At 47.9% G+C, this 12,251-nt stretch overlaps 1 protein-coding gene across 1 annotated transcript in view; it reads left to right on the forward strand.

The window, feature by feature from the left end:
- Nucleotides 1-12,251, forward strand: part of Alk (ALK receptor tyrosine kinase) — a 797,050-nt gene that overhangs the window by 713,662 nt on the left and 71,137 nt on the right. Inside the window, exons 10-11 of the mRNA XM_048353195.1 lie at nt 4,118-4,212; nt 4,377-4,508. Coding sequence (XP_048209152.1) covers nt 4,118-4,212; nt 4,377-4,508 — 227 coding nt within the window. The remainder of the gene's footprint in view (nt 1-4,117; nt 4,213-4,376; nt 4,509-12,251) is intronic.

Below are 12,251 nucleotides of genomic sequence, written 5' to 3' on the forward strand. Positions count from 1 at the left end.
TTCTATCCTAAGCAACTAAATCCCAGACAAGCCCCAGCTACAAAAAGGGATGCAGATCATGCTCCCCCCCACTCCTTCTGAACGATTTAAATGGCTGATGGAGAAATCTGAGATATGGTGCCCATCCATTAAATGCCTTTCACCCACCCAGCCATTCTTTCCTGCTTATTCTCCAAGGCTTTGCTACTCCCTCAGTCCACATTCAGACATACACCTTTTGTGTCAGCTACTTAGAATCATTTGAGTGAACTTAATTAGGTTTGTCAATCCCTAAGGCTAGAAGGGTGACAAATAAGGCCTGATATTCACTGTCCATTAACAGTCTGTAGTATGGATGAGCTGAGACATCTTCTGTACTGTGCATGAGGAGCATCCGCATTTCCTAGGCAGAGAGCTGCCTGATGAGTCTGAGAGATAGCCACATCCAAAGCTTCCCTTCTAAACCTGGCCTATGGTCCACATGGCGATCTCCAAGAATCCCCTTGGGCCAATTTTCAACAGGCTGCTCTGTAAAAGAGCAAGATAGAGGAGTGGATGCATTTTTATGCAGAGCCAGGCGTTGGCCAAGATCTCTAGCCAAGTTTCTTAACAACAAGCTCCAAGTTCTTCTAGCAAGAGAAAGGGAGGGAGGGAGGGAGAGAAAGAAAGAAAAAGAAAGAGAGAGTGTGTGAAACTGTAGTCCCTGCGATCAGAAGTGTCTACTTTGGAGAAATGAGCTGAGAAGGTCCATTAAAAGGGGGCACTGGGGAGGGTGGGGGAGCAGCTAAGTGCAGGTGACTTAGGCCTGTAATCCTAGCTATTCTGGAAGGTGAGACTGGATCATAGTTTCAACTCAGCCTAAGCAGAAAAGTCCATGAGGCTCTCATCTCCAATGAACCTTCAAAAAAAGCTGAGTTAAGTAAAAAAAAAAAAAAAGCTGGAAATGGAGATGTGGGTAAAGTGGTAGAGCATCAGCCTCGAACAAAGTAGCTGAGGGACAGTGCCCAGGCCCTAAATTCCAGCCTCTGTTCTGTAAGGAGGCCTCACAATAACATATATGACTGCTAGAACTACCTGGTCCATGCAGTCTTGGCAACAATTTCTCATAGACTTTGCTTCCCATTAGCCCAGAGTGGTCCCCTTGCCAAGTGCTAGAACTCAAGACCTGAGCCATAGCTGACAATAGAGAGGGACCAGGAAAGAAGAATGGTTGGACCTCAATGAAAGACTGGAAGAAATCTTGCCTATCTCCAGCAGTAGAAGGGGTGGGAGGAGACAGACACACAGAGAGACAGACAGACAGACTGGGACAGAGAGAGTAAGCAGGGCCAGAAGCAACCTCTCCTTTACCTGAATTCAGGTAAAATATGTATATATGTATATATGTATATATATATATACACAACAAGTTATCATCTGAAGTAGAGAAGCCTAATGTGGGTAGGCCTCATGCCCATGGGGTCTTTGGTTCGTTCCATCACAGAAAAGGAACTTCCGGATTGGTCCTGCCCCAGCCCCTACCATTCCAGACCCCACTCCTAGCCCGCCTCCACTTTGCCATAGCCTACCTTCATTCCACCTCCATCAGAACCTGGCCCTTTTCTGGAAGCTGGCACTCTGGGGAGGGCTTGGCAGTGTGGCCTCCAGGGTAGACACAGGAAGAGTCACGTGTTCTCACATTTTCCTCTGATTGAGTCTTCCCTGGTGGCTGAAAGAAGTCCTGATGCAAAATTCGTGCAATTCCCAGTGCCCATCAAAACCCTTTAAACAGCAGCTGCCACTGTCAGCGCACCTCACAGAACAGTTTAGAAACTCTTCTATTTAGAAACCATTCCAGCCCCAGCTTGCATCATCCCATCCATGCTAAGAGGTCCAGGGGCTGTTAGGGAGCTTTGCAAGCTCTAATCGCTCCCTAATAAAGGAAAGGAGAGAGGAGCCACGAGAGCAGAACTGGGAGGAGAGAGAAGCAGAGAGCCCATGGAGGAGACATCAGAGAGCCCCCTCCCCTGCTCGGCAGGCACACACTTGTCATGTACCTGCTCTGGCCCCTCACGTCTGCCTGTGAGGTGCACTGCTGCAGCTCAGTACTGAAATCCACCGGTGCCGGTGGCTGGCAGTTTAGAACGGGAACGAGGGCTTGCCATGGGGTCTGGGCCCACCTCAGTGCGGGAGCATCAGGCAGCTTGCCTTCCTGATGCTTCTACTGGGGAACATGATTTTTCCTATTCACTCTTGTGAGGAACGCTAAGTACCTGTTTTCTTGCTAATGCTTTCGCAATGCTTCCATCTGCTTTAATGGGAACAGGCCAGCAGTATTAGAGCCCTGGCATTCCAAATGAGAATCTCAGACCTGGACTTTTCCCGGGCTCTATAGGAATGTACCAATAAACTCTATTCTCTGTGCAAACCAGGGAAATCGTGGCCGTGCCATTGCCAAGGATGCTGCAAAAACCTGCTAAGGGTAACAGACATGTGTGGGAGGCTCAGATGCAGTAGTATTGCGATACTTCTCATGCAGCAGCCTTACTCTAGCCTTTCCTTTCCCCCCATCCTGCTTACTGATGGCACCATATTTATCTTAAAGAATTATTGTCTCCAGATGTTGGTGCCTCAGGTCTATAATCCTAGCTGCTCAAGATGCTGAGATCTGAGGATCACAGTTGAAAGCCAGCATGGACAGACAAATCCAAGACACTTTGTCAAGAGTTAACCAGCCAAAGAAGCCAACTAGAGACATGGCTCAAGTAGTAGAGCACCAGCCCTGAGTACAGAGAGCTCCTGTATTTTGCCACTGTCCTGCTGGAAACCCGTAGGGACTCCCTATTTTTGATCAGATGACAGCCAAAGCTCCTTATCCTGGCCATGCTGAAGCATCCTTCATGCCCGTTCCTTCTCCTCACCATGCTCCTCCCAATGCCCACATCCTAGAGTCCTTCCATGACTTCAAAGCCTATCTGTGCAGCCCTCCAATCTCCTCTGCCTGGGGTGATTGCTCCTTCTTCATAGCTGCTGCGACCCTCTGCCTGAACCTCCATGTGGCACTTACCTCCTTCCACTTTATCTTGCGTGGATGTCCACATGACCCATCTCTGCCAGGCAGTAAGCATGCCTCCTGTTCTGTTCTAACCCAAACTTTAACCCAACCCTAACACATCTAGTCCAAGTAACTGATCTCTGCCCCCTAATGGGAAGAACATCCAGTTGTATGGCTCTATGCCACATCAGCCTATCCGGTTGCAAAGTAAGAGGCATGACTTCCTTCTCTTCATATTTGAACCTCTCCATCCAGGACTATGCAGTCTTCTGCAGGTTCCTCTGGACTGACTTGATGAGGAAGATTTTCAGACATCCTCATTTTGGAAAGGGCCAGGTGACAGATAGCCTTCCAGCAAGGTGATTTCCCTACAGAAACAAGTAAACACAAAATATTTTTTTTTCTGTCCATCTCCCACTAAAGCTTTTCCTGGCCTTCCAAGACTATGAAAAAGCTAGAAAGAAACGTTATTGCAATGAGTTACTATTTGTGCATTATGACCCACTCTGTTGGTTACAAACACTCCTGGGACAACAGTCGGCCATGCCATATGTATGGGCCAATTGGGAAATGGCAGGTGATGCTGGACAAGACCCAGATGCTCATGTCCCTGTTGTACCAGAGGTTAACCCTTTGGTTGCTGCGGAAGAGCCAGGGATGGAGATGATTGCCAGTAGGGACATTCAGGAAATAGTGGGGGGATTGGTTTGGGGAAAGTTGTTTTTGTTTCTTTTTAGTTTTAGCAGCTTTTACAGAAGCATATTAATCTCCTAATAGTGACTTCAGTTCATCAGGGAATAGGAACTGAATCCCAGGTCCCTTTCTCTCCACCCCAGAAAGCAAAAGCAGTCCCTTCAGGTTAGCTGGGAGTCCAACTACCAGGCCCAAATGGGTCTGATGAAGTAATTCCTCAAAAAGGTAAATGAGCTGGGTTGGAGATGTTGAGGGAGAGGCTGGCTGCTCTCTCCTCATGGCCCCGCTCTGGGATAAACCCTAGTTCTGCATTGTAATAGGACAAGCACACATTTGCCAGGAGCTGACTCCTAGGGCATGACTCACCTGTGCTGTTTGCTCTTCATGTGCTTTCCTCTCGGCACTGGACAGGTTCTGGCTGCAGATTGTCGCATGGTGGGGACAAGGATCCAGAGCCACTGTGGCATTTGACAATATCTCCATCAGCCTGGACTGCTACCTCACCAGTGAGTTGGCCCTCCCCCTGGCACTTTGTCCCCCCAAACCCAATGACCCATAGTCTCACTGTCCCCCACTATTCCCCTTAACCTGAACCATCCCCACCCTCCCCCTCTCATTCCTTGGCAATGAGCCTCACCTGACTTGGCCTACTCGGTCTTCTGTATTCCAGTTAGTGGGGAGGACAGGATATTCCAGACTGCTGAAGAACCCAAATCAAGAAACCTGTTTGAGAGAAACTCACACAAGGAGCTGAAAGCGGAGGAAAATACATCAAGAGAGACCCATACCTTTGACCCTACAGGTAAGAGTTCAACTTGCAAATTGAAGCAAAGCCACTTCTTGTTGCCAAAGGTAGAAGGTCTGCTCTGTGATCAGGTGAGGGAGCTGTAGTTAAAGAATGACATGATTGGTCTCCCTTTCTTTCTGGCCATGAGGCTAGGAAGAAGTTGTGGAGGCCCTCCCATTGCCTGAGCAATGGAAGCCACTGGAAATCATATAAAACAGCAGTTTTCCTCTGTCGGAAGAACTCCAGGCTCCACACAGCAGGGAGAACCAAACTAGTACTCTTTTCTCAAGTCACTTTGTAAAAACTCACTCTGCATGTCCTGAAGAAAGCAAGTCCTACCATATGATTTCCTCTCATCACACAAAGGGCTAGTCCTCAGGCCAAGTGTATCTGTAGCACAAATTGAGCTACTCCGTCATGGATCAAGCTCCATATATTCAGTTCCACACACACACACATCCCCAGAGCTGGACCGCCCCCCAAGCTGTTCTGATCAAATCATGCCAGCCTGGAGAACTTGTCATGAGGGCTCTTGCTGCTTCTGACACAAATCTCTTTAGCCTGTGACCACAGATCATAGATGTGACTTCTCCACCACTCGTACTACCAAGGGAAAGTCTCAGAACCTCACTCGAAGCCCATCCTGATGTTCCTAGCAGCTAAGGGATCAGAGCCTATAAGACTAGCCTCGGAATTGCTGGTTAGGACCACCTGGGACCATGCCCACATGCCTAGGTTCTACTCTTAGTGAGTCTAACCTTTCCCTCTCCAAGGGCCTTGAGGCCTGGGAACTGAGACTCCTTATAATCTGACTGACCTGGAGAAGCAGATGTACAACATACAACCCATCACACTCCTTTAGTCTTATTCCTATAAAACCCAAGCCTTTCTTAAAATAGCAGGAAAATGACAATGAGTCTCTCGTTCCTACTTCTACGATAAAATCTTTGTGCAGTGCGGGCTGGGAATAAAGCCTAGTGGCAAGAGTGCTTGCCTCCTACACATGAAGCTCTCCGTTTCCCAGCACCACATATATGGAAAACGGCCAGAAGGGGCGCTGTGGCTCAGATGGCAGAGTGCTAGCTAGCCTTGAGTGGGAAAGAAGCCAGGGAAGGTGCTCAGGCCCTGAGTCCAAGGCCCAGGACTGGCCAAAAAAAAAAAAAAAAAAAAAAAAAAATCTTTGTGCAGTGCAAATTATAAACCAAATGGTAGAATTTGTAATTCTGCCAACACTTTTACTAGCTCTCCACTTAGGAACTAAAAGTTAGTTTTGCTTTGTCTTTGAAGGCACAGTTGCTGATTCTCACTCCTCTTCCTAATTCCTACCTGATGCAATCCAGCTCCAACAGCAGGGAGAAGAAAAGCTTGTTGCTTTTTTCTGCCATTCCTTCCTTTTCCTCCTTCCTTCACCTTTAACTAGAACCCTGAAAAAAAAAGTAGTTTCTTCCTTCCACACGGAGGAAAACCACCCCAAAGAATATTCTAGTTCCCCACTGGCCGTGGTGGTTTACGAAAACCCCTAACCCAGGCTGACTCCTATCTTAACCTCTCAGAAGCCCTTCATGCCACTCAACACCCGTAATTCACCTCCATTTACTCATTGACACTTGGCCAAATACTATCTCCCTTTGATAAATTCAGGAAACTAGTAAATCTATAAATTCCCAAAAGAGGCTGGACTTACCCATTTAGTGTGCTAAAAGCAATGCCATCAGCGTTCATACCCCAGCCCCACCCTGACCACACCACCCCCATTGATGTACATGCTAGCAGGGATTCTAGAAACATCTATTGATTGACTGATGAGCAGCAGAAGGCTTGAGCTGGGTTCTCAGATATCAGCAGCTGCAACCCTGCAGCCAGCATTTAGGAAGCAGCCGTCCACCCTACCCGAGTCTGACTTTATTACCACATAACTCCTACTGTCCCTAAAAGGCTAATCAATAAGGGCCTGCCCAATGGCCACTCAGACTAATGAAATCACACAGCGGCTCCAAAGTGAGGATGACTCCTCCACTACCACCTCCAAATGCAATTAGGCGGGAGTGGCCGCCAGGGGGCTGGAGATGACTCCAGATGAAACACAACCTCCCTCTACTAATATCACCCCCTTATCTTGGACCCCAGCCTCACAGCAAGATGTAGGCACATGTCCACAGGTCAGCATTCTACACCTACCATCACTATCAAAGTGACCCCCATCTCAAAGAGAAGACAGACCTGAGCTAGGTACCTCCCTGGGGAGCCTTAAGGCCCAGCTACCTGAGGTTCCTTAGGAAAGCTCCAGGACACCAGGTAAGGAGCCACTGTTTTTCCCAAGAGCCTCTTGTCACATGAGGGAGCAGCTTAGGTGAGGGAGAGGCTGGACTCAGCTCCATACCTCAGTGCAGGAGGTGTTTGTGTCCACCATGAGCTCAGTCCCTTGGTTTTGCCTTCTTGCAGATCCCTAACAGTGTGTGTGGAACAGGGAGAGAGGTCTCTTTCCATGGTTGCCCACACAGCAGAATGTCCAGTGGTCTGAGCCTGTGGACTCAGCCTCATGCCTCATGCCTCATGCCTTTGCTTTCCTCCAGACCATCCTGCAGTCCTTACACAGCTCCCAGGGCCAGAGCTCAAAGAACTCCCAGTCCAGAGGAGAAGGTACACGAATGACTGAACTAGAGCAACAGGCCTATATCAGAAAGGGCAGAGGAGGCGCCCCGGGGAGGCCAAGGCCAGGGTCACACCCAGAAAACACAGGTCTGACACCTCCCTGTGCCCAGCACTGTGCGTGGCTACAATAGAGATGCGGCTGGCTGGTAATCACAATACTGGAGCTTTTGGTCCAGGCAGGAGCGCCATCTGTGGACCAGCTGGGCATGTTTGCAACATCATCACACCTAAACCAAGCTCAGACTTCTACCTGGGAGTGTCCCATGAGGGTAATGGGACCCACAAAGGAGAGGAAGGAAAAGGAAGAGGGAAAGGGAAAAAGGAAGAGGAAAGGGAAGGAAAGAGGGGAAATGGAGGGGGAAGAGGAAAGGGAAAAGGAAGGGAACAGAAGGGAAGAGGAAGAGCGAGGGAATGGGAGGGGAGGGGAGGAGAGGGGAAAGGAAAGGAGGGGAAGGGAGAGGATAGAAGGGAAAGGGAAAGAAAGGAAAGATACATTCTTGACAGTGCCTCATCCTGGGCCAGGTTGTTTCTAGAGACCATCACTGTCACCACACCATAGAGAGGAGGAAAAGGGCAACAGGGCTGCCAGGGAGTGGGTCCAGGATCCATGCACAAAGCCCACCCGCTATGTACGAACACCAGAGGAAAACACTAAAACTGGAAAAGAGGTAGGGAAAAAGTCCCTACAAGCGCAGTAAACAATCACCTCCCAACCTTTTGACAAAGAATTGAGAAGACAAGATAATAAGATTTTCTCTCCAAAGTTCAGTGCTGTCAGTTTCTGCTGAGCTAGAACAGAGGTGGCTGGTGACATTTCAACTGTCCTCCAGGCAGGTGTTAGAGCAGCTCCTAGAAGCACAAAGGCCATATGGGGTCTCCTGGAAGCAGTCACTATTCAAGCTTCTCTCTTTCTCTACACTGGTCACACCTGCCAAGCCAGGGCAGCCTGACTCCCAGCGCCCGGGGGCCCCCTCACCTCTAGCCCAGGGGACACAGGCAGTCTGTCCAGGTGCAGTATGCTGTATTCTCGGAAAGCCTTTGAATAACTTTAAGCTAATCAGATGAAGAAGCTGGAGGAGAAAATGGGGCAAGGATTAAGTCCAAGGAAATTACATTTGTCAGCTTTACACATGCAATTATGCTAACCAAATAGTTGGGATAATGCAATCACAGGCTACAGAGCCAGGTTCTTCTCTCCCCCCACCCCTCTTTCTCTCTCTCCCTCTCTCCCTCTCTCTCTCCCTCTTTCCCTCTCTCTCCTGCCCGCCCACTCTACTTCCCTCCCTTTTTCTCCTCTCTCTCTCTCTCTTCTCTCTCTCTCTCTCTCTCTCTCTCTCTCTCTCTCTCTCTCTCTCTCTGCCTCCATGTCTATCTCTGTCTCCACCACTGTGTTCGTCTCTGGTGATAACTGAATCTATCAGGGCTAAGGAGGTACAGGCAGGCTCACGGGCTCTCTTCCTAAGAAGCCCTGGTGAAGAGGAACAGACCACAAATGCCAGGCCCTCTTTCCCCTCTCCCTGGAGTTCAGACACTATGTAGAGAGGGCTCAAGGGGACTCGCCCAGATAACATGAAGACCCAATCTATGTGCATGGTGACACGTGCCTGAAATCCCAGAATTCAGGAGGTAGATACAGAAAAACCACTAGTTTGTGGCCAGCTTGGGCAGCATAGTGAGATTATATCCTAATAAACAATGACAAAAACCCAACCCCATGACCCTAACATGTGGAATCTTGGCACCCAAACCACAGCCTTGTCTTCAACTTGTCTGGTGACAGACAGGTTGGTTTTCCATTTTCTAAGTGTGCATCTCTTGCCAAAGGTGGCGCCAAGAAAAGGTTAAAAATATGTAGAATGCTGCATAACGCTCCAGATGAGGAGTCAGAATCTCTGTACTGGGCCTGGCTGGTTTATGTTAGCAAGCTGTGGTTCTGAAGCAATTCTGGGCTGTGTGATCTTGCTTCTCCATGTCAGCAAACCCACCAGGAACAGTATTCATATCGGCAGCTAGTGTAAGCATAGATGAGACTGATGAATTGCTCTTTCTGAAAGGTCAAAATTTGAAATAGTAATAGAAAGTCTCCAAGTTCCTTCCTATTCCATCCAAGGGCTGAGGGGATCTAGCACGAAAGAGAAAGAGAGAGAGAGAGAGAGAGAGAGAGAGAGAGAGAGAGAGAGAGAGCACTGCATTCTTTGGCTCCAATTAACCTGTGGCTCAGCTAATGTGTCCTGAAGTCAGGGTAACAGACTGTCCATTTACACACACACACACACACTCCTATGACTCAAGAACAGATGCCAATTCCAATGAGAAAGTTTTATGTGTTTCATATAAATTGATTGGGTCTATTTCTGCTAAATGCATTATCCATTCACCATAGAACAACTATTAGAGTTAATAGAATTTGTAGCTAGAGCCGTTATGTTCCCAGCACGTCCTACAGGGGATGACGGCATTGTGGAAAGGCAGACTTCACCCTTTCTCCACCCCCCCCCCCCCCGCCCCGCATGAAGGTCTTTGTTTCACTTCTGCTCTGAGGCCCCAAAGCCCAGACAAGTTCACTTCTATGGCATACCTCAGTAGTGAACGGCCCCAGATCCTAAATAAATAGATATGGTATTGTACTCCACTTTCCCCAAATCCAGGTCTCTACTCACTGTGAGCATAATAGCCAACAACCGCATGCCAAGCTGGAGTGGGAAGCAAATCAATTTCCCTTCTTAAGCCATAGCTCCTCATTGTACTTCCATTTTGGAGGCAAAAAAGTCCCAAGATGTGAGATCAGGAGACAAGACAGGGTAGGTCCCAGGGAGCCTACTTGCCCTGAGGTGCCATCAGATTAGTCTCTTAGGCTAGTTATGTCATCAGCAGCTTCCCAGAAATGCCTAATTGTGCACACTCTAGGACTTCCCGGGAAGCCACTCATAGAAAGCAGGGTTTCTGGCCTCATCTGCATCTGGCTCACCTGGCTGGGTGAGGGGCGCCTGCAAATGCTGCTTTAAAAAAAAAAAAAAAAAAAAAAAAACAGCCAGATGCTGGTGGCTCATGCCTGTAATCTAAACTACTGAGGCTGAGAGCTAAGGATCGTGATTTGAAGCCAACCTAGGCAGACAAATCCACAAACTCTTCTAATTATCCAGCAAAAATCTGCAAGTAGAGGTGTTGTCGCTCAAGTGGTAGAGTACCAGCCTTGAGCAAAAAAAAAAAAAAAAGTCAAGCAAGAGTGTAAGGCCCTGAATTCAAGCCCTAATATTGGCACACACACACACACACACACACACACACACACACACACAAAGAACAAATCACAGAAACAAGCAAACCACACCGAAAAGCATCATTGTCTAAGCCAGGTGACATCTGAGAGGACAAAGTTGCGATAAAGTAAGCTGAAAGAGGTAGAATAGGCCTTCTAGAGAGATGTCCCTTGCTTCTGAAAACCCTTGTTTGTTTGGCTCATTTTGACTGATCTGCACTTCCATTAACATTTAATACAGTATACGAGGCAAGCTGTGCACCCACACACGTGTAAGAAAGCTGATTGTTGCCACTAATTGGCTGTCTCCTGGGCAACTCAGCTTTCAGGGGTGCACAGGGGAGTGTGAGGGGAGCATTTCTTGAAGGAGTGACAATCATGGGACCATAGAGGGGTCATGGCCATTCCCTGGCTCCCCTACCTTACTCCATGCCTCCACACCTCTTAAAGCTTATACTGTGCCTTCTCTCTTCCTTTGCTAGTTTAGGTGCTCACTGATGTACAGCAAGAGTACTCATAGTAGTGCATGAAGCACCAACTTTAATGAGGCTCACAGATACCCCAACCACTGAGGCAGGTTCTCCAACCTCTGTTAGCATGTCACTCTTCATTTGAATGTGTCTCCCTTTCCTGGGAGCTAGCATGACTGCTTTGGGAGTAGAGACAGTGGGGAACTAACTCATGGTTCATGGTCTCCATTACTGACGTTAGAGTCTCTCCCAGTAGGAAAGGCTCTGACTATGGACAGCCATTCAGCATTCCTGGGTGGTGGCCAAATTCAAGGACAAGGGTCTGGGTGCTGGCCAGGGAAAGAAAGCTCTTTCCCAGGGACTCGATAAAAGTGACAGGGTGTTTTTCTAACATTTGCAAGCCAACTGCATCCATTGTTTGTGAGTTAACAGCGACACGAAACATATTGAGTAGCTCTCTTATCTCAATCTCAGGGACATCCATGGGCAGACAGACATCACTGTAGGAAAGCAGTACAGCCAAGTCTGAAGGAGTGCAGACTACCTGGTCTAACCTATCCTGCCCTTTTTAATTAGCACTCTTTTAATGAGCACCTTTCTCCTACTCGTACCTTCATTTCTTCATATACAGTATTTATTATGATATATATTATTTATTTCTTCATATATTATATATTTCTTCACATATTATATATTCATATATGTATACATATACATATATGAATGTATAACATATATTAATGGTGCTACTAGCTACTTAAGAAGCTGAGATCTGAAGACCACAGTTCAATGTATGCTTGGGCAGAAAAGTCTATGGGAATTTTATGTCCAATTAACCAGCAAAAATCCAGAAAAGGAGGTGTGGTTCAAGTGGTAGAGCATCAACCTTGGGCAAAAAAGCCAAATGAGAGTCTAAGGTTCTGTGCTTAAGCTCCACTAATGACACACACGTGCATTCCTGAACACATACACATATCAAAAATACTTGCATCTCCTACATTTGATGTAAGGACCACATAAATTTGGATCCGAGTGCAGGGGCATGGCCCTCTCAGTCCATTGCAGAGTAGAGATGCAGTCAAGCCTTTCCGGCTCTGTCCCAGGCCTGTTGTGAGCAACACCCAATAGTGCCCAGTAGCTCCCAGCATCAAGAGAGAAGCTCTCGCTGCAGCCCTGTCAGCTCCTTTCTCTTCTCACTCTGAGGCTCTGCTCGGCATTCAGTTCGGCAGCTTGCCTTGGATAGCCATGAAGAGCAGTTCTTACAGATTTGAGTTCAATCTAACTGCACATGTTGGGCTCCTACATATGGAACCCAAAGCTGAGAACGCAACTGCTCTTAAAAGTGTCACCACCCGGAGCTGTAGAAGCACCAGGAAG

This window comes from Perognathus longimembris, chromosome 8 (genome assembly GCF_023159225.1).
Source record: "Perognathus longimembris pacificus isolate PPM17 chromosome 8, ASM2315922v1, whole genome shotgun sequence".
Lineage (NCBI taxonomy): Eukaryota > Metazoa > Chordata > Mammalia > Rodentia > Heteromyidae > Perognathus > Perognathus longimembris.